At 48.4% G+C, this 21,951-nt stretch overlaps 1 protein-coding gene across 19 annotated transcripts in view; it reads right to left on the reverse strand.

Annotated features, from left to right (window-relative positions):
- The window catches only part of GLYR1 (glyoxylate reductase 1 homolog), a 44,367-nt gene that overhangs the window by 8,624 nt on the left and 13,792 nt on the right, over positions 1–21,951 (reverse strand). For 7 of the 19 annotated variants that reach the window (XR_001710204.4, XR_010152255.1, XR_010152256.1 and 4 more), the window contains 10 exons: positions 21,084–21,222; positions 20,289–20,531; positions 12,150–12,236; positions 11,208–11,264; positions 9,858–9,908; positions 9,691–9,764; positions 5,909–6,008; positions 2,855–2,965; positions 2,057–2,158; positions 259–421 (listed from right to left, as the gene is read on the reverse strand). Coding sequence is in view for 8 of the 19 variants with exons in the window: in XM_016929357.4 (XP_016784846.2) it covers positions 259–421; positions 2,057–2,158; positions 2,855–2,965; positions 5,909–6,008; positions 9,691–9,764; positions 9,858–9,908; positions 11,208–11,264; positions 12,150–12,236; positions 20,289–20,531; positions 21,084–21,222 (1,127 nt within the window). In the remaining 11 variants the exon portion in view is untranslated. Of the gene's footprint in view, positions 1–61; positions 422–2,056; positions 2,159–2,854; positions 2,966–5,908; positions 6,009–9,690; positions 9,765–9,857; positions 9,909–11,207; positions 11,265–12,149; positions 12,237–20,288; positions 20,532–21,083; positions 21,223–21,951 lie in introns of all 19 variants that reach the window. The other 12 variants (XR_001710205.4, XM_016929359.4, XR_010152254.1 and 9 more) reach the window with 6 other exon arrangements.

A 21,951-nucleotide genomic window follows, 5' to 3' on the forward strand; every position in this document is an offset into this window, starting at 1 on the left:
ACAGCCCAAGAATGCCACAGACAGGGCTTCTCTGTCCACCCTCACCTCTGCTCAGACCCACCTCTCTCCAGGGGAGGCCCCCTTCACCTGCCCCCGACAGACTGGCTCTTCCTCCTTCCACGCACTGACTATGCAGGTGAAAGGAAACCTTCCCCAGGGTCCCCGGCAGAAAGGCCGTGTGGGACTGACGCTGTCATCAGTGTGAAACAGAGGAGATGTGGCCCCAGGCTCCAGGCCTGACAGGTGCAGGCGTGTTACCTAGGAAGAAGGAGGTCTTCCCCATCGCCTGGAAGCAGCTGCTGCAGTCCTCATATAAGCCCCTGTCTCCAGCCGCTAAGATCACCAACATCCCGTCATTAGACAGCTGCTGATTCCCTGAGACGGGGGCTTCCAGAAAGCGCCCCCCCCTGGACACAATCACCTGGAAAGAAAAGTCACAGCTTCTGGAGGCCTCCCCTCTCCCAGCGCTCTCTGGGCAGGACTCAAGGAGTGTTGCTGAGTGGCCACGGCTGCTCATCACCTTCCAGAGCTGGAGGGGACGGCCACCCATACCAAGGTCCTTTAGCTGACACCTAAACTCAGGAGCTAACCATGTGCAGGTCACACAGGCCGAATCACAGCAGTGATGAGACGCTGGGGTCTCCACACAGGAACCCAACTGACTTGGAATTTTTTTTTTTTTTTTTTGAGGTGGAGTCTCGCTGTTGCCCAGGCTGGAGTGCAGTGGAGCGATCTCAGATCACTGCAAGCTCCGCCTTGTGGGTTCATGCCATTCTCCTGCCTCAGCCTGCCAAGTAACTGGGACTACAGGCGTCCACCACCACGCCCGGCTAATTTTTTGTATTTTTAGTAGAGACAGGTTTCACCATATTAGCCAGGATGGTCTTGATCTCCTGACCTCGTGATCCGCCCGCCTCGGCCTCCCAAAGTGCTTGGATTACAGGAGTGAGCCACCACGCCTGGCCGGAATTTTTTTGTTTTGTTTTTTTGAGACAGAGTCTTGCTCTGTTGCCCAGGCTGGAGTGCAGTGGCGCAGTCTCAGCTCACTGCAAGCTCTGCCTCCTGGGTTCATGCCATTCTCCTGCATCAGCCTCCTTAGTAGCTGGGACTACAGGCACCCGCCACCATGCCTGGCTAATTATTTTTTTTTTTTTTGAGACGGAGTCTTGCTCTGTTGCCCAGGCTGAAGTGCAGTGGCACGATCTCAGCTCACTGCAAGCTCCGCCTCCTGGGTTCATGCCGCTCTCCTGCCTCAGCCTCCCAAGTAGCTGGGACTACAGGTGCCCGCCACCGCATCCGGCTAATTTTTTTGTATTTTTAGTAGAGATGGGGTCTCACCATGTTAGCCAGGATGGTCTCGATCTCCTGACCTCGTGATCCGCCCACCTCGGCCTCCCAAAGTGCTGGGATTACAGGCTTGAGCCACTGCGCCCAGCCACGCCTGGCTAATTTTTTCGTATTTTTGGTAGAGATGGGGTTTCACCATGTTAGGTAGGATGGTCTCAATCTCCTGACCTCGTGATCCGCCCGCCTCGGCCTCCCAAAGTGCTGGGATTACAGGCGTGAGCCACCGCGCCCGGACTGGAATTTCTTAGAGACCAACAACTAGAACCAGATGCGACCATGTCAATGGCTCGGCTGAACACACACCTCCCCTGTGGATGCTGCCCTCCCCTCAGAACATATGTGGGTCCCAAAGTCCCCACTCCCTTATTTGGGCCAGATGCTCGGGGAGGAGGGATGCTTTGCCAGTGTCAAATGCAGACAGCTGCTCAAACCCCAATGCCAGGCGGGCGGCCTGGGTTGCTTCTCATCATAAGGCTGGCAGCTCCAGGACTTGATGCCCATCCCAGCCATGCAGCGACTGCCCATGGCTGTTCAGACTAGCTGCGGTTTGAAGGTGGAGCACGGGATAGGCTAGTCCCAAGGCTACTTGCCTCTCCTCTTCCCTCTCTGGCTTTGGCTCTAGAGTGACTTAACTGCCCACTCTTGTAAGCCTGGGTCTTGGGCTCTGATAGAAAAGATGCTGGAGAGCCAGCCCAAGGAAGGCTGCTACCTGGGCCAGCTCAGTGACGGTGTCAGCGTCCACTGTTGACATGTCCACGTAGCACTTCCCAGGGCGGATCCCTTGCAGCACACCACTGGGGCCCAGCACCAGCTGTGGGGACACAAGGGAGAAGCAATAGCCCAGGCTCCCGGGCAGATGCTCAGGAGCCCTACAGACCTCAGATCAGAATCCTGCTGCTGTTTTGGCTCATTTCCTGATTTCTATCAAGCTGAAAAGGGAAGAACAATGAAATAAGCAAGGGATAGAAAAGTACTTCCTGCATGCTCCCATTTATCTTTAAAAAGAATCTATGTGAGTGTGTGCATTTCTTTTTATTTAAAAAAAACAAACAAACCCCATTTAAAAGAATGAACCTCAGCATTTACTTTGGGGACTTCTTTGGATTTACTTGGATTAGGCTAGTCACCAGTTTAATAAGATGACTACCGCACTTGAACTTCTAAAATATACAAATACAGTGACAGCTAAACATAGAAGCTTGGCACCTGGACCAAAGGCACATTCAGTTCCAAAGCTTCTAGTTCAACAAGAACACATGAAGCCTGTTCAAGACACATTTCAGCACAGACTTCAAGGGCCCTAGTAGTGTTCATTCTTTGATCTGAATTAAAGGAAGTCTGTATTCAATTAATGCAAACACCCTTCACAATGGGAGATGGCCCCTGATGGGAAATTCAGCCCCCCACATGTGGACACTCACTTGGTGTGCAAGGGAGGAGGGGAAGAGGCCAGCCAGCAATCCTGGCTGTGACCCGGAGTTGCTGAGGGGAGGGAGGGGGTCCTTACGTCCTTGGCCGCCTTGGGATCCGACACGCAGGCGAAAGTGATGTCGCAGGTTGAGACGACTTCAGCGGGGGTTCTTCCCAGACGGGCCCCCTCCTGGATGAACAAATCACACTGCAAAAGTCACAGATCCTAACGTGAGCTGCAGGCAGTGCACAACAAACATGCCAGCCAGGCCAGAGAATTGCTGACCAGGCCTCCTGGCTGGCCTACCAAGGCAGGAGGCTGAGGCCGGGAGCCTGGGTCATGGAGATAGGAGCCCAACTTTTGGGGAAGTGCACGGGGCCTTTTACTGGCCATCTTCAGTTTTTGCATGACGAGTGCCTAGGATGATGAACTGCTTCACAAGTGTCTGCTGAAGGTATGCTGTTTCAAGAATGGGGTATCAACAGTACCTCTCCCCAGCCCCCGCTGTGCTGTCCTGGCTGTGGCCCTGAGCTATCAACACTCTGCTGGGAACGTGGGGATGTGGCTGGAAGCCTTCCGCCTGGTGGCCATTCGTTTTTGGGTTGTTTCTCAACACTGTTGTCAGGTTAGTAAGACTTCTGGAAGTGCCTAAAAACACTACCATTTTGGCTTTTTTTTTTTGAGACAAGGTTTTGCCCTGTCACCCAGGCTGGAGCACAGTGGTGCAATTATGGCTCACTGCAGCCTCAACCTCCTGGACTCAAGTGATCCTCCTGCCTCAGCCTCCTGAACAGCTGGGACTATAGGTGCATGCCCCATGTGTGATTTTTTTTTTTTTTCTGTAGAGACAGGGTTTCACCATGTTGCCCAGGCTGGATGGGCCTACTATTTTCTATCAGACTTTTAATGTTGTTTATGATTCACATTTATCTATATTGTTGTCTTTCATAATTCTGGCATAATTATGGTTTATAGTGGTTGACTATGGAAAACTTCACTGAGAGATATACTGTGATTTACCTAATGGCTGACCTGTAGTTTGACACTTAGCCCACTTTCAATTGTAAAATGACATCACCAAACATCTTTACGTACAAAACTTCTCTATGTTTTAAATTCAGGTCTCCACAAATAGAATAAAACAGGTTCTAAAAGTTTTAAGGCTCTCAACAAATGTAGACAGATGACTTCCCAATGACACTATGTCACTTCATAAAGATCACCAGCAAGCTCTCCTATTATGCCAGTACCAAGTATGTAATTTAAAAACTACAAGTAAGTGCCCATAAATACATGTAAAATTCTTCCTACCTGATCATTTAACCAGTCAAAAAAGGCAACTGTTTGATTTTTTGAGACAGAGTCTCGCTGTCGCCCAGGATGGAGTGCAGTGGCACGATCTCAGCTCACTGCAAGCTCTGCCTCCCAGGTTCACGCCATTCTCCTGCCCCAGCCTCCCGAGTAGCTGGGACTACAGGCGCCCGCCACTGTGCCCGGCTAATTTTTCGTATTTTTAGTAGAGACGGGGTTTCACCGTGGTCTCGATCTCCTGACCTCGTTATCCCCCAGTCTCTGCCTCCCAAAGTGCTGGGATTACAGGCATGAGCCACCGCACCCGGCCTTGTTTGATATATTTTAATTACTCCTGATTACTGAATATTTTTTATGCCTTTGTTTCCTCTTTTGTGAGCAATTTTTTTGTCCTTTTTCTTTTCTGAGACAGGGTCTTGCTGCTGCCTAGGTGGGAATGCAGTGGTATGATCACAGCTCACTGCAGCCTCTACCTCCTGGGCCCAAGAGATCTTCTGGCCTCAGCCTCCCAAGTAGCTGGGACTATAGTAGGCAGGTGCCACCTCACTCGGCTAATATTTTATTTTTTGTAGAGATGGAGTCTCATGTTGTCCAGGCCGGTCTCAAATTCCTGGACTCAAGCAATCCTCTTCCGTCAGCCTCCCAAGGTGCTAGGATTATAGGTGTGAGCCTATTCTTACATCTAAAATTATTAATTAGCACCCTACTAATTTTTTTGTCTTAATTATCAAACTATGTTTAATAAAATCAACATATTACCCTTCTTACGTACTTGCTACAAGTACTTCTAGTTGGTATTCCTTTGAATTTTATTTTTTTTGTTGTTGGGGAGTATTATCAAAAAAAATCAACTGATCTTCTTGTGTGATTTTTATTAGTTCTAGATTTACAAAGATCTATGTTAGTATTTATTTTCTTCTGGCTTTCTTTTAAAAAATTACTTCTGGGCCAGGCACAGTGGCTCACACCCGTAATCCCAGTATTTTGGGAGGCCAAGGCGGGTGGATCACCTGAGGTCAGAAGTTCGAGACCAGCCTGGCTAACATGGTGAAACCCCTTCTCTACTAAAAATACAAAACATTAGCCAGGTGTGGTGGCGCACGCCTGTAATCCCAGCTACTTGGGAGTCTGAGGCAGGAGAATCACTTGAACCTGGGAAGCGGAGGTTGCAGTGAGCCGAGATTGTGCCATTTTTTTTTTTTTTTGAGACGGAGTCTTCTTCTGTTGCCAGGCTGGAGTGCAGTGACACGATCTCAGCTCACTGCAACCTCTGCCTCCCACATTCAAGTTATTCTCCTGCCTCAGCCTCCTGAGTAACTGAGACTACAGGTGAACGCCACCATACCCAGCTAATTTTTGTATTTTGTATTTTTTTTTTTTGAGACGGAGTCTTGCTCTGTCGCCCAGGCTGGAGTGCAGTGGCGCGATCTCGGCTCACTGCAAGCTCTGCCTCCCGGGTTCACGCCATTCTCCTGCCTCAGCCTCTGGAGCAGCTGGAACTACAGGTGTCCGCCACCACGCCCGGCTAATTTTTTGTATTTTTAGTAGAGACGGGGTTTCACCGTGTTAGCCAGGATGGTCTCGATCTCCTGACCTCATGATCCGCCTGCCTCAGCCTCCCAAAGTGCTGGGATTACAGAGTCAGCCACCGCGCCAGGCAAATGTTTAGGTTTTATAATAACATCCTAAGTTTAGGCATCTACATCTCTACCTGCCTGGACTAAAAGCTTGGCTTCTATTCTATTGCACGCAGAACGCTGAGACAACAGGGGGAGATGTCCACTCTTAGGGTTACCCCAGACTCCGCCGATCCAACAGGCACCACCCCTGAATGCTTACTTTCTCTGCAGTGCGGTTCCAGACAGTCACTGTGTGACCCATTTTTAGCAAGTTGGAGACGATTCCACTTCCCATGAGACCAAGGCCCAAAAATCCTATCCTGAAACAGAGAGAGACTGATGAGTTCAGGGTGGAACAGGAGGGTCACGGTGATGATGATTCCATGCAGCACAAGGCTCGCACCCTTATACAGCTTGGGGTAGGGGAATTCAGACCGCCAGAAACAGCAGTGTGCCAATCTACCTGCAGAGCCAGGGGCGTCACGCACATGGGTCTTTTCTTATGCCATGGTCTAAAGCTGTCCCAGGATGTAAACAGGCATTTTGAAACCCCTGACTGTCACAGAAAAAAGTATGATGTGTATGGTTCAGGGCCAGTCTCCCAGGGCAAAGTCCCCTTGCTGCCCTTTTTTTTTTTTTTTTGAGACAGTCTTGCTGTGTTCCAGGCTGGAGTGCAATGGCGCGAACTCAGCTCACTGCAACCTCTGCCTCCTGGGTTCGAGCGATTCTCCTGCCTCAGCTTTCCGAGTAGCTGGGATTACAGGCGCACGCCACCATGCCCAGCTAATTTTTGTATTTTTAGTAGAGACAGGGTTTCACCATGTTGGCCAGGCTGGTCTCAAACTCCTGACCTCGTGATCTGCCCGTCTCGGCCTCCCAAAGTGCTGGGATTACAGGCGTGAGCCACCATGCCCGGCCTCACACTTTACTTATTTTTTGAGATAGTGTCTTGTTCTGTTGCCCAGGCTGCAGTGTAGTGGTGCAATCATGGCTCACTGCAGCTTCGACCTCCTGGGCTCAAGTAATCCTTCCCCCTCAGCCTCCTGGGTAGCTGAGACTACAGGCATCTGTCAGCACACCTAATTTTTTGTGGAGATGGGCTTTTGCCATGTTACCCAGGCTGGTCTTGGACTCCTGGGCTTAAGGGATCCGCCCACCTCAGCCTCCCAAAGTGCTGGGGTTGCAGGTGTGAACCACTGCACCCGGCCCTGGATACTACTTTAAAGCCCAACAGAATCCACCACAAGTCACTGAAGCACTGTGTTTAGAGCCAGGCAACTTCCTTGACTGCATGAACCAGGACGGCAATTTTCACCTCTCTTTCCCAATTTCAATTCTCTACCCACACCCTACCTTTCCCGTCTTCCCGTTATCAACAGAATGGGCCTTGCCTCTCCTCTCCAAAGCTAAGTCCTTCACCTGAGCTTGGAACCCAATCTTTCCCAGTCCACAAATCCTTCTCCCCATGCCTGCCTTCCCCCAAACCTCTCACTGCTCCCCCAGCCCTTCCTTCCACAGGTCCTTCCCAATCCTTGTGACAGAAGCACTCACTGGCCAGTCTCCTCCACACACATTCACATACTCCGCCTGCTCCTCCCTGCAACCCTGAGAGCTGGGGGCTGGATGCCACTGCTGCTATTTCAACATGCTTTTAAGGATGACTTTTAGCTTGCCAAAGTGTCTTTTCTTGATTCTTGTACTTCTTCACCTCTCTTTGCAAGTGACAATGGTGCAAAAGAATGCCTTTCCTCATTTCTGATCATATCATGTTCTTGTTTTTATAGTTTTTAATTTTTATTTATTTATTTAAAAAGAGAGATGGGGGGGTCTTGCTATGTTGGCTAGGCTGGTCTGGAACTTTTGGTATCAAGCAATCCTCTCACCTCAGCCTCCCAAAGTGTTAGGATTATGGGCGTGAGCCACTGCACCCAGCCTCTTTTCTTTTTTTAGAGAAAGCATTATGCTGTCTCCCAGGCTGGAGTGCAGGGGGGTGATCATAGCTCACTGCAGCCTCAAACTCCTGGGCTCAAGTGATCCTTCCACCTCAGTCCACCTGAGCAGCTAGGACTATAGGTGCATGCCACCATGCCCGGCTAAGTTTTAAAATTTTTTTGTAGAGACGGGGTCTTGCTGTATTTCCTAGGCTGGTCATGAACTCCTGGCCTCAAGGGATCCTTCTGCTTTGGTCTCTCAAAGTGTGGGGATTACAAGGATGAGCTACTGCGCTTGGCCATGTTTTCAATTCAGAATTTCTCTGACTGCTGGATGTCCCCTGCAGCTCCTCCACTTTGACCCTGTCATTCTTTCCATAGTTTTGGTCTTCTGGAACCATCTCTACAAATGGACCCCTAATCTCAGCTGGAATATCAGCTGCTCACATTCTCCCTGTCCCAGCCTGTATTAAGTAATTTGAATCACATGTTGAAAATGGAACCCACCAACTTTCTCACCAAAATAGACCTCCTTGCTAACTGCTTCAAGTTGTGGCTTAAAAACAAGGAAGTACCTTTTTGTCACTCATTATTTGGGTAGTACAATATTCCCCCATGATTCTAAATCATGACAGGCGAATTCCCTTTCCTTTCTTGGTGTTCTAGGAAGTCCAGTAGACCTGGGATAAAGCTTCTGGATTTTTTTGAGACACAGTCTCGTTCTGTTGCCCAGGCTGGAGTGCAGTGGTGTGATCTTGGCTCACTGCAACCTCCACCTCCCGGGTTCAAGCGATTCTCCCACCTCAGCCTCCCAAGTAGCTGGGATTAAAGGCACCCACCATCATGCCTGGCTAATTTTTGTAGAGACAGGGTTTCACCATGTTGGCCAGGCTGGTCTTGAACTCCTGACCTCAGGTAATCCGCCCACCTTGGCCTCCCAAAGTGCTGGGATAACAGCCATGAGCCACCATGCCCAAGTCAAGGTTCTGGATTTTTAACATGGCAACTGAGAGTCCTTCACACTGTGTCTCAGACAAAATGGAAATGTGGATTAAGGTGGGTTGGGCAACAACAGAACTGGTTGGTTTTGATGCTGGCTTCATACTCTTTTATTAAAAGTTTGACTAATGGGCCAATAAATGTGTTGGGTAAAAACATCAGGACTCTGTCCTCACCCCATCCTGATCATTTTTTTTATTTTTATTTTTTTAACACAATCCTCCTCCCCTTTGTTTGCACCTAATATGCCCTTATCTCCTCCACTCTACAGAGACAAGTTCACCAAAAATAACTGGTAGCATTAGTGATTTAAACAGTACAAAAATATCACGTAAAAGATGCACTGTTTTTAGTCTGGGGAAGACCATGTGAAAGGTACAAACTGGAAACTGACTTTAGCTAACTTGCTCCAGAGAATGTGTTTTCCTAGAAAAGGTATCTTTTTGCCAACAAGACTCTGAGGAGGAGACAGGCCTACAGAGCAGGCACAGAGGCAAGGCTGGGTGCAAGTTGGGTCTGGGAGCATGTCCAGGATCGCCCCACCCACACCGGGCAGGGTGCAGGACAGCCAGCAAATGCTCAGTGAGGATCCCCAAGCACTTTCATCTCCCTTCCCCCACCTGCCCCACCATGGCCAATTTTGGGGCTTCATCATGATTCTACTCAGCCAGTGGTTCTCACAGAGTAGCTCTGACCAGCAGCAGCAGTATACCTGGGAACTGGTTAAAAATACAAATTCTTGGGCCCCACCCGGACATATTGACTGAGAAGCCACCTTCCAGGTGACTGTGAGGCACAGGAAAGTCTGAGAACCACTGAGCCAAGTGCTCCTTGCTCTTGAGTTCTGGAGCCAAAAAAATCCCTCAGCTTATGCCCAAGGGAGACCCGACCACAGATTTATACAGCTTTTGACTCCTGTCTTTATCGATAAGAGTTACAACATCCCCCCACCTTTTCCATTCTATGCCAGCAATGGCTGGGACACAACCCTTAAAGAACCCCCCTGGCGTCACCTTCTCCCCACCCTCAGCAGAACCAGAGCCACTGGAGGCCTTTTCATCAAAGGTCCTACTTTTTGTCTGTGGGTGTGATGCTGCCATTCACGGCTGTGCTGTCAGCTGCCTGGATGGAGGTGGAGCCAGTTTCCTACGGACAGGAAGCACACATCATCAAGTCAGTCTGCCTGCAGTTTAAGGCCCCAGGTGAAAATTAAAATGGGGAGGCATGGAGCCTACATACCTCTTCACATATTTTCAACTTCTTCGTGATTGCCTGGTAACAGACAGCTGGCTAATGAAGGAGGAGGAAAGAGACTACTTATGCTACTGCAGGCTTAACCAGTCTTCATAATAATCCCCTCAAAGGTTAGACCCAAAGCGGGAAGTTAACATCAAATATTTGTTTTATACTTTAGTGAACTCCAAATTTTACACTAGAAAGTTCATACACATTACCTCATTCAAGTCCCCATGCAATTCTACTAGGTCTTTTTGCTGACCATGGTGTTGAGAATAAGAGTCATAAGCTTGGAACCCACATCTATCCAACTCTAAAGCCACAAACTCTCATGAGATCCTAGCACGGCTCAGCCCACCCCATAACCTTGCAGACCTTGGGAGAACCTCCCTCTGCATCCGCAGGACTTGGAGACTACCTCTTGGAGTGAGCTTGAAGATGTGTCTGCCATGCAATTTCATGGGGTGCTGACAGCTTATGATGTTTGGTTTCTGCCCTAAACTCTAAAGGTCACTGTGACGGTCTCAACTACACAGCTGGCTGAGTTTTAAATGCTCTTTTTGTGTTATCTATTTATCTATCTGAGATGGAGTCTCGCTCTGTCGCCCAGGCTGGAGTGCAGTGGCACCATCTCGGCTTGCTGCAACCTCTACCTCCTGGGTTCAAGCGTTTCTACTGCCTCAGACTCCCAAGTAGCTGGGATTACAGGAATGCACCACCATGCCCAGCTAATTTTTGTATTTTCAGTAGAGATGGCGTTTCACCATGTTGGCCAGGCTGGTCTTGAACTCCTGACCTCAGGTGATCCTCCCGCCTTGGCCTCCCAAAGTGCTGGGATTATAGGCATAAGCCACCATGCCCGGCCTTTGGGTTTATTTATCTTTTTTGAGACAGAGTCTTACGCTGTTGCCCAGTCTGGAGTGCAGTGACGCAATCTTGGCTCACTGCAACCTCTGCCTCCCGGGTTCAAGCAATTCTCCTGCCTCAGCCTCCTGAGTAGCTGGGATTACAGGCACGCGCCACCACGCCAAGCTAATTTTTGTATTTTTAGTAGAGATGAGGTTTCACCATGTTGGTCAGACTGGTCTTGAATCCCTAACCTCGTGATCCACCTGCCTTAGCCTCCCAAAGTACTGGGATGACAGGTGTGAGCCACCGCGCCCGGCCTGGATTTACTTTTAATCTTAACAATGCTTGGCTCATTAGCGGGCCCATATGGGGGTTTCTGGGCTAGTTGCTCTGGGCAATACACCGGCAGAGCCTAACTTTTCAGATGGCCAGGCCAGGACCCAGTGGAGGAGCACTCCTTGGCCAGTCCCTGACCAAGGGCCAAGAGCCTCAAAGGCAACTCACCTTCTCTGTTTGGCTTAGCAGGAAATGATGGAAATGAGGATCTGCATCTTTAACAGGCTGAAACCAGAAAACAGTGAAATAAAACCAGTTATCTGCCACCAAAGGTCACTTCCTTCTCCCTGGTAACTGGACTCTCCTCTGGCTGCAACACCTCTGGATTCTGGTCTCTTTTTCACAATTGTCTGGAAACTCTTTTCCCATTTTGGCCTAAGCCTTTTTATAAACAAGCCCCATTCCAGCTAGAGGAAAACTGGCTTTAAAGTGTAAAAGAATAGATGATTCTGCTAGGTTGGTACACAAATTATTCCAAGGAGCCTGTGGGAAAATATTAACAAGCATACTTGTGCTTTATAAATTCGGTACTTATCAGGCACAGCAGATAACCCAGCAAACTAAGTCACATCTATTCTGGAATTTCAGGGTTTTGGCCTACTTGTGTCTGGTACCAAGCCCTTGGCGATCTCATCTTACTGAGCATATTAACAGAAACAGAGTAGCCACGACAGTGGACCTTCATGGGCTTTCCATAATTATGCCCAGCAACAGGTGCAGCTGCACCAAGGATAATAAAACTAAACATAAAAGTTGTATTTATGGACAATAAGAGGGTGTTTATAAAATATTAGGGGAAAAAAACTTGTGGAATCATCCCACTTTTGTGAAAAAGAGCCCTGCCCAAAATAAAAAAAACTAGACATAGGTCTATAATCATGTAAATGAATGCTAAGTGGACATCCCAAAGGACTGAAATCCGTCACCTCGAGCCTCACAGTGCTCACCCTAGAGGGAAATTTTTAATTTTTTATTTCATAGACTTCTGTACTGTTTTGTAATAATAAATTAAGCCTCACACACAAGAAAGGGACAAAAAAAAAAAAAAAGGATCACACAGGAACCTCGCCCTAAGCCACAGCTTGTCCTGCCTGCAGGAGAGCTCCTTACCTCGCTTGCGGTTGGCTGCCATTTAAACGCGGCCATCGGTCCGGCCATCATCCCCTTCACGGTACTAGACTCCGGGATGGTGAGATCCTATAGAGGGAGGGGCAGGGCATTTTAAAATCACATTCAAACCCCAACAAAACCTCTTGCAAGCTCCACAGTCTAAGGGAAAGTTCAAGCCAATCCCCAACCACTGTTCTGATGACCGTCCCTCGGGAGAAACAAGCCAGTTCTTCCCATTAACACAAAGTGAGTCTTTCTTCTCAATTCTGGAAATAATAAAATGTGTGCTTATGTCTAAATTTCACAAAGATGGAGGTAATTAGAAAGCCCAAGTACGATCTGCAGTACTGTCTGCAAAGTTTCAGAGTAAATGCCTTATGGTGAATACCAAACATTAAGAAACAGTTGTGGTGGCTGGGCGTGGTGGCTCATGTCTGTAATCCCAGCACTTTGGGAGGCCGAGGCAGGCAGATCATGAGGTCAAGAGATCGAGACCAGCCTGGCCAACACGGTGAAACCCCGTCTCTACTAAAAAAATACAAAAATTAGCTGCACCTGTACTCCCAGCTACTCCAGAGGCTGAAGCAGAAGAATCGCTTGAACCGGGGAGGTGAAAGTTGCAGTGAGCCGAGACTGCGCCACCGCACTCCAGCCTGGAGACAGAGCAAGACTCCATCTCAAAAAAAAAAAAAAAAAAAAAAAAGAAACAGTAGTGGCTTCAGAAGGAATCCACCATATTTCAAAGAAACGAATAAAACCACATGGGGCTGATGAGATCTGCCCACATTTTACAGCTATCATGACAAAGGCAGAATTAAACTCCAGGGTGGCCAGAGCCCAAGAGCCTGAGTTCTCCTGAGACGGACACAGGAGGACATGGTGAGATGAGAAGCTCCTCTTCATCGATGGCCCGGCTCACCTTCTTCCTGGGCAAAGGGTCCTCTTTCCAGTTTTAACACTGGTCTGGTCCCTCTCGACTGCTCTGATGTTACCTTGCACTCCCTTTCCCCAGTCACTCCCTTCCAGCCACAGTGGCCCTCTTGACACCCCCTGCCTAAACTACTCCTGAGGTTTTCTCAGTCTTAGAAAACGCCTGCTCCATTCTACTAGGCCGATATCTTTAGAGCCCTTCTTGACCCCTCTCTTCTCTAATCCACTGGCAATGAATGGGGCTTTACAGTTGGCGATCTGCCCAACCCCTTCTTCTCACCATCCCTGCTACTAATACCTAAGCTCAGGCCACCTGGACAATTGCAAAAATAAATCTCCCTGCTTCCACTCACAGTCCAGTCTCTACAAAGCAGCCAGAGTCAGCTACCAAAAGGGCCAATCAGATTATGATGCTTCTTTGCCTTAAACTGGCTTCCAGTCTCACATAGTAAAGCTATGGGCTTTATGAGCATGGTCTATAGGGAGGGTCTTGCAAGTTCTGCCGTCTCCCACCCATCCCATGCCAATCTCCAACCTCAAGTCCTATTTCTTCCCCCGTCACTGCTCTCTAGCTCGTTAGCACCCTGCTGGCTTTTCCCCCCCGCACCAAACACACCAAGCATGTGCCTGCCCTGGCACCCTTGTGCTACTTGGAACGTTCTTCTGACAGTTATCTCCTTGGCTCAGGCTCGCTTTGGGACTCTGTTGAAATGTCACCTTATCAGAGTGGCTTCACCTGACCTCTTTTTATGTTTGCCCATAGAACATGATGCTGATGTGGATTATAATGAGAACAAATGCCTTCATAGGGCTTACTATGAGTCCTATTTCATACATACATTCTCATGTAATTCTCGCCCCTTCATGAAACAGAATTATTATCATCTTCTTTTTTTTTTGAGACGGAGTCTTGCTCTGTAGCCCAGGCTGCAGTGCAGTGGCACAATCTTGGCTCACTGCAACCTCTGCCTCCTGGGTTCCAGCGATTCTCCTGCCTCAGCCTCCTGAGTAGCTGGGACCACAGGCGCGCGGCCACCATGCCCAGCTAATTTTTTGTATTTTTAGTAGAGACGGGGTTTCACCATGTTAGCCAGGATGGTCTCGATCTCCTGACCTCGTGATCCACCCGCCTCGGCCTCCCAAAGTGCTGGGATTACAGGCGTGAGTGAGCCACTGTACCCAGCCCTATTATAATTTTCTTTTACAGAATAGAAAACTAAGGCACACAGAGCTTAAGTAACCTTGCTTAAGGTCACCGAGTCAGTCACTGGTGTGGTAGACACAACTTATTTATTTATTTGGAGGCACAGTCTAGCTGTCACGCAGGCTGGAGTGCAGTGACTCAATTATGGCTCACTGCAGCCTCAACCACTTGAGCTCAAGTGATCTTCCCACCTCAGCCTCCTGGGTAGCTGGGACTACAGGTGTGTGCCACTATGCCCAGCTAATTTTTTATTTTTATTTTTTGTAGATTATTTATTTGCAATTATTTGTTTTCTGTAATTTCTAATTTTTTGTTTTTTATAGGGTCTTGCTATGTTGGCCAGACTGGTCTCTAACTTCTGGCCTCAAGTGATCCCCCTACCTCGGCCTTCCAAAGTGCTGGGATTATGGGAGTGAGCCACTGTGCCTAGCAGACTGACAGAATTTGGCTCCAGGGTCTGTCATATTAGAAGCACATCCTAGAAAAGCAAGAACTCTGCCAGTTTGGCCTACTCTACAACCCATGCTGCCATACAGTCCAGGTTCAATTCTTACTGAAGGAGCCTCGTCTGACTTTTATGCTGCTTTCTCTCCAGGCATTTGGCCTATAGGAGAATTACTCAATAAACATTTGTTGAATGCAGAGGTTTTTGGGGGAAAAGAAAAGGCCCAGCCCAGAGCTGCCCAAAAGAATATTCTGCAATGATGGGCATGTACTCCATCTGCACTGTGTGATAGAGCAGGCGCCAGTCAAGCGTCACTGTGGAGCATCTCACACAATAGGGTGATGGAGAAGCTGCATTTTAATGTGCATTTAATTTCAATTTAAATGGCCAGTTGTGGCTGGGGCAGCACAGCTGTCTTGGGTGGTGCAGCCCTAGGGCTCACCTAAGGCCACAATGACCCAATGGAAACAAGGAGGAGGCAGCTTGTAGCTCTCAGTATGGCACTAAGGAAGGGCCCCAACTCCTAAACTTCTGCTCCTCGTGTGAGTATGGGATTTTGGGAGAGTCACAGAACTAACAGCGCTACTTTGATCCCGGTGGGCTGTGCCCAGAGTTCATCCCCAGAAAGAGGGTGGGTGGGCGCTGCTGGGGTGCAGCTCTTACATGCAGGTCCAGACGCAAACCCAGCCTTTCCCTGCCTGCCTCCGCCATCAAGGTCAGCTTTTTCCATTAATCCTCACGGGGCAGGAGGTTATGTCCCGGAATGGCACTCAGCTGGGCTTTGCCCAGTTATCAGCCTATGTGACTGCTCAGTGTTTCTGAGAGGAGCTCGCCAGCCAAATGACAATTACTATAGCAACACACACACAAACACCCTCCTCTGAGACTACAGGATGTATCGCATTTAAAACACACCCAAATTCCAAAGCCCAGGCACCGATTCCCTACCTGTCTGAAGGTGCTGAACTGAAACGGCTATCTGTCCTGTACCACATGCCAGCTCTGTCCTCTCCTGCTCATACGTCCTTTCACTATGGGCCAGGCCAAGCACAAAGAACAGGCAGGAAGGACACCTCGAAGGGTCAATAGCAGCTAGAGCTCCTGGAGCACAGACACACCTCGTTTTATTATGCTTTGTTTTATTGTGCTTCGTAGGTGTTGCACTTAAAAACAAACAAACAAACAAACAAACAAAAAAAACGGGCCGGGCGCGGTGGCTCACGCCTGTAATCCCAGCACTTTGGGAGGCCGAGGCAGGTGGATCATGAGGTCAGGAGATCAACACCATCCTGGCTAACATGATGAAACCCTGTCTCTACTAAAAACACAAAAAATTAGCCGGGCGTGGTGGCGGGCACCTGTAGTCCCAGCTGCTCCAGAGGCTGAGGCAGGAGAATGGCATTAACCCAGGAGGCGGAGCTTGCAGTGAGCCGAGATTGCGCCACTGCACCGCAGCCTGGGCGACAGAACGAGACTCCGTCTCAAAAAAAAAAAAAAACAAAAAAAACCAAAAAACCAAAAAACGAATTGAAGGTTTGTGGCAACCCAGTTATCAATCAAATCTATGGGGGACATTTTCCCAACAGCATGTGTTCACTTTGTGTCTCTGTCAGCATTTTTTTTTTTTAAGCAATGAAGTATTTTTAACTTAAGGCATGTATATATATATATTTTTTTGAGATGGAGTCTCGCTCTGTCACCCAGGCTGGGGTGCAGTGGCATGATCTCGGCTCACTTCAAGCTCCTCTTCCCGGGTTCACGCCATTCTCCTACCTCAGCCTCCTGAGTAGCTGGGACTATAGGCGCCCACCACCATGCCCGGCTAATTTTTCGTATTTTTAGTAGAGACGGGGTTTCACCGTGTTAGCCAGGATCGTCCTCCATCTCCTGACCTCATGATCCGCCCGCCTTGGCCTCCCAAAGTGCTGGGATTACAGGTGTGAGCCACTGCGCCCGGCAAAGGTATGTACATTTTAAAAGGACATATTGCTATTGTGCCACTTAATAGACTACAGTATAAACCTAACTTTAACATGCAATGGGAAACCAAGACGTTTGTGTGACCTGCAATGATCTGGAATCGAACCTGCAGTATCTCCAACGTATGCCACACTACTCCCGAAATTAATAATTCAGACCCAAGGGCTGTCTGCAGTTTATTGGGAGCTTGTGAGACGAGTTCCTGTAAGCCTGAGCAGTGGCCTCTGGGGTTCTCACTGTACAAACGGCTACTGTCTGCGAAACAAACCTAAGAACTGATCAAATGCCTTGTACACAGGCACTGTTCTAAGTGCTGTGTCCATGTCACTCATTTAACTCACACAGTGAACCTATGAGGCACGTACTGTTGTAATTCCTAACGATGAGACAAGGAAACTGAGGCAAAGGTGCTTTGCTAAGGTCCTATATACGTGATTCAAACTCCAGGCCCTTGTCATAACCTCTCCTTTGTACTTCCCTTCATCCAACGAGAAGGTGTTTCTTTCCAGGGTGGCACAGGCACCGGTGAGATGCATGGCTTCACATACCAGACAATATCAATTTGGGAAATAGCATAAAATCTGACAGCCCAGATTCCTTTTGGATTCCAGGAAATAAACTCAGAAGTCACATTACATTTTTTGTGGGTCAATTTAGATCATGTTCCCTATAAAGTTCTCTCTGCACTGCAGCTGGCAGCTTTTCCAAACCTTGGGCTCACAGTATGCAGGGACAGCACTGCCACCCTTGCTCTCACCACTCCCTCAGCCTGAGGTCATCTAACAGTGAGAAGGGCTGTCTCTCACCAGAGGCCTCACACTGGCAGCCCACAGAGATGTTTCTATGGCCCCAAGACATATTTTTGAACTAAGCACATTTAAAATTGGGATATTTCACATAAAAACCTGTATTTCCAGCTTCTCTCTTTTTTTTGAGATAGGGTCTCACACTGTTGCCCAGGCTGGAGTGCAGTGGTGGAACTGTAGGTCACTACAGCCTTGACCTCCTGGGCTCAAGTGATCCTCCCACCCCAGCTTCCCAAGTAGGTGGGACTACAGGTGTGTACCACTATGCCCAACTAGTACTTTTTGTTTCTTTTTTTGTTGTTTTTTTTGAGACAGGGTCTCGCTGCGTCACCCAGACTAAAGTGCAGTGGCATAATCTTGGCTCACTGTAACCTCCACCTCCTGGGTTCAAGTGATCTTCTCATCTCAGCTTTCTGAGTAGGGGGGACTACAGGCACACACCACCAACCCCAGCTAATTTTTAATTCATTTATATTACATTTTTTTTTTTCTTTGAGACGAAGTCTCACTCTGTTGCCCAGGCTGGAGTGCAGTGGCGCAATCTCGGCTCACTGCAACCTCTGCCTCCCGGGTTCACGTGATTCTCCTGCCTCAGCCTCCCGAGTAGTTGGAATTACAGGAGCGTGCCACCACACTCGGGTAATTTTTGTATTTTTAGTAGAGACGGGGTTTCTCCATGTTGGTCAGGCTGGTCTCGAACTCCCGACCTGAGGTGAACCACCTGCCTCGGCCTCCCAAAGTGCTGGGATTACAGGTGTGAGCCACTGCGCCCAGCAAAAAAAATTTTAATAGAGATGGGGTTTCCCTATGTTGCCCAGGCTGGTCTAGAACTCCTGGGCTCAGGGGATCCTCCTGAGCTGGCCTCCCAAAGTGCTAGGATTACAGGTGTGAGCTACCATGCCTGGCCAATTTTTTAGTTTTTGTAGAGCTAGTCTTCAACTCCTAAGCTCAAGCAATCTCTTCACCTCAGCCTCCGAAAATGCTGGGATTACAGGCTTAAGCCACTGCACCTGGCCAACTTTGTCTTTTTTTTTTTTAAGGGAAAGGTTCTTACTATGCTTCTCAGCCTGGTCTTGAACTCCTGGGCTCATGTGATCTTCCTGCCTCAGCCTCCCAAAGTGCTATGATTGCACGTATGAGACACCACAACTGGCCTTCCCAGCTTCTCTTGAGAAAAAACAGACAATTTGGCAGAAGCTGGCTAGAACCCTGTGGACAGAGCATGACCACCCCAGACTCCCTGACCATGGCCAGCGCTGCTGCTCTGAGCACCAAGGCAGGTCAGCTGGGGTGCCTGGCACCCGCGCCACTGCTTCTTAGGTCCAGTCAGCTACAGTTGCTTCCATTACCTGCCTGGGCTCGCTGGTGTCTGAATTTTTGAGCCTTGATCCAAGGTCTAATGTTCCATCATGGCCTCATCACCCAACTGTTGCTGCCAGCCATCTGGCTTCTGTTCTCTTTATCCTGCTGTTGACAATCCTACCGCATTCGTGACACAGGCCCCTTCACTTTGAAATTCTTCTCTGTGGCCTTCTAAGACCGGCCCCAAATCTTGTCAGCAAGAAGGCGAGAGAGGCACTGTCACTGCTTTATCTCATCTTGCTAGCTCCTCCCGCTCCTTCCTGCCCCAAGCACGGCATTCTTGTGGCAATGCAGGCCTCCGCGCTTCCCTCTTCTCCCTCTCTTCCTGAAACAAACCCATTCCACTGCCCGGACTCAACTACCCTTTTACAAATTCACCTCCCAAATCTACATTTCTAGTCCTGAGGTCACACCAAGCTCCCAGGCTGTCTAGGCCTTGCCTCAAGTTCTTGCCATTCCAAACAGAACTGGTACTCTTTCTCCACAAGCCACCTCTACATCCCCACTCCTCTACTTTTAAGAAAGTGATGACCACTTTCCCAGGAATGAAGATGGAAATCCTCTTTTCCTTTTTCTCATTCATCCTCTATATAACCAGTTATGGAATCTTAAGAACTCTTCCTCTGAAGTGCCTCTCACCTCTTTGCTTGCAATATTTGCAATTACCCCCTTATGAATGCACGCCTAGACTTACCTTCTAATTGGCTCTGAGACTTTCCCCTCTGCACTCTGTGACTACTGGTGCACACACGGGAAGCACACACTGCCACTGGCTCAATCACCTTCACGGGCCCCCACTGACTCCAAGACGCTTTAGTACCATGCTGCTTCAGTAGACCTTCAGGCCCTCCATGATCCAGGGACAAGCTTCCTTTTTCTCAGCTTTCCTCACTATCCTCTCCCTGTTCGAGAGTATCTCCACCAGCACCGAGCCTCACATGGGCTGTGCCCTCCATCTTTGGAATGCCTTCCCTTCTTTCTTGCTAAGCCCCTCCCAGGGCCAGCCCTTGTGCACCGGCTCAAGTGGACTGCTCTCCTGCCTCGCGCTCCTACTTTACACCTGCATGCAGGCCGTGTCTCTCACCTGGTCTATGGGATTCTTTATTTTTTAAGTTTTTAAATAAGAGTCGGGGTCTCACTCCATCACCCAGGCTAGAATGCAGTGGTGCAATCGGCTCAATGCAACTTTGAGCTCCAAGGCTCAAGCCATCTTCCTGCCTCAGCCTCCTGAGTTGCTGGGATAAAGCATGAGCCACCGCACCTGCCCTGCAGGATTCTTGAGCACAGAATTCTGCTCCCACTCCATGAGCAGAGTATAGATAAGCATACTACATAAGCATACTGTAGAGCTTAACTCTACCTTGTACTAAAAGGACATCACTAATCCCGGAAGCTGCAGAGAGAAAACAAACCTTCTCATCCTTTGGGGGCCGACCCCGCTTCCGGGGACTTTGCTCTTGGGCTCTTTTCAGAGGGGATTTGGAGCCTCTCTCTGAAGAGCCTGAAGACACCCTCTTCTTTCCTTCTCCCATGTTCTTCTTCACCTTCCCTTCAGACAGGCTAAGTTTGCGCTTCTCATCACCTGAGTTTGGCCTACTTCTCTCCTCACTGGAATTACGTCGATTCTTGTCATCAGAAGAATTGTGGGATGACGTCTGAAAGTTTAATAATAATAATGATAACTACCACCACAGCTGCTGCCGCCATCGCCACCATCATTTACAGGTGCCATGTGCTGCTACAGGCACTCTGTGTGGTCTCCTCACAATGACCCTAGAAATAGATTCTGCTGTCGTCCCAGACATTGGGAGAAGCAGATTTAAAAAAAATATATATCAAAAGTCACTTTCCCTATGTCCCAAAACTAGAAGAAAGGATTTAAATCTAGGCAGTATATGTATTTCAGAGGCTATGCTCCTAATCTGTGTGCTATGAAAGGAAGAAATGGCCTGTGCTAGACTCAAATGCTGAGATATTTCTCCTGGGTCCAAGCAATTTTCCTAAAAGCAACAACCTACTCCAGAAAGGTTAGCTGCATGGAGTTTCAAACTGATAAGCAAAACGCTGACACCTTAGAACTGAAGTAGCTTTCTCCAGTGGCATTTCAGAAGAACAAAGGTTTGCGTTTGGGTGACATTTAATCTGTTAGTTGCTATGCAAAAATCACCAGTCTGGCATTGGTAGAAAGTGAACATTGTGTCTCTCACCTGGTCTTTCCCTTTGGCTCTCCTGAGGAACTCTTCGACAGCATCTACCGCTTGCTGGAATCGTTTACCCTTGTTAATTTTTATCATTTCCTCTTTATGAGCATGATATGGCTTCAGCTGTTCCACTTTGATCCAGGCACTAGCAGAAAACAAACACAAAAAGGGTGTGATCCATATAGCATACGCCCTAAAGTATCAACAACCTCACTACGGCACGGTGTAAATATCCATTTGGTTTAACTGGACTTTGCAATAGGCCTTGCTATTTTTTTCAAAACATGCTATCAACCATCTCAGAGTCTTATGTCTAAAGTATATTTTCTTGAAACAAGTCAAGCAGAACAACCATCACCACCACTGCAGCAACCACAAATCAAGTTCCTCCAGTGAAAGCACTGTGTTATAGATTATTTATTTCCACAATCGTCTATCAGCCTCCAATGCCCAACCACATATACCCTGCCACTTGCTCAGGGCAGAAAGAAATCTGGAGACCCTTTCCCATTCTCACCAGGCAGCACAAATGGCCACACGCAGATCCCTGGGAATCAGGGTACCTGGAAACGTGATAGATGATAGCAGCATTACTATGCAGGAAAATGCCTGCTGCCTGTCAACAATGGGAACCAGATTTATGATCTGTTGATCAACAGAGAGTCAGGGATGTTACAGAGCTGAAGAAATGCAACATCTTCTAAAATTTGTGGTTCCTATGGATATTCACAGCCACTGAGCCTATATTTGTTCATAAATGATGGTAACCATGGCTACTAAACCACGCAAAACACGGAACACATGGTTTGGAATAAGGGCAGCAGTTACAAAAGGAGGCATTTAAAAACAAGATGGCATGCTGTTTTATGATGTC

This window comes from Pan troglodytes, chromosome 18 (genome assembly GCF_028858775.2).
Source record: "Pan troglodytes isolate AG18354 chromosome 18, NHGRI_mPanTro3-v2.0_pri, whole genome shotgun sequence".
In the NCBI taxonomy this organism is placed as follows: Eukaryota; Metazoa; Chordata; class Mammalia; order Primates; family Hominidae; genus Pan; species Pan troglodytes.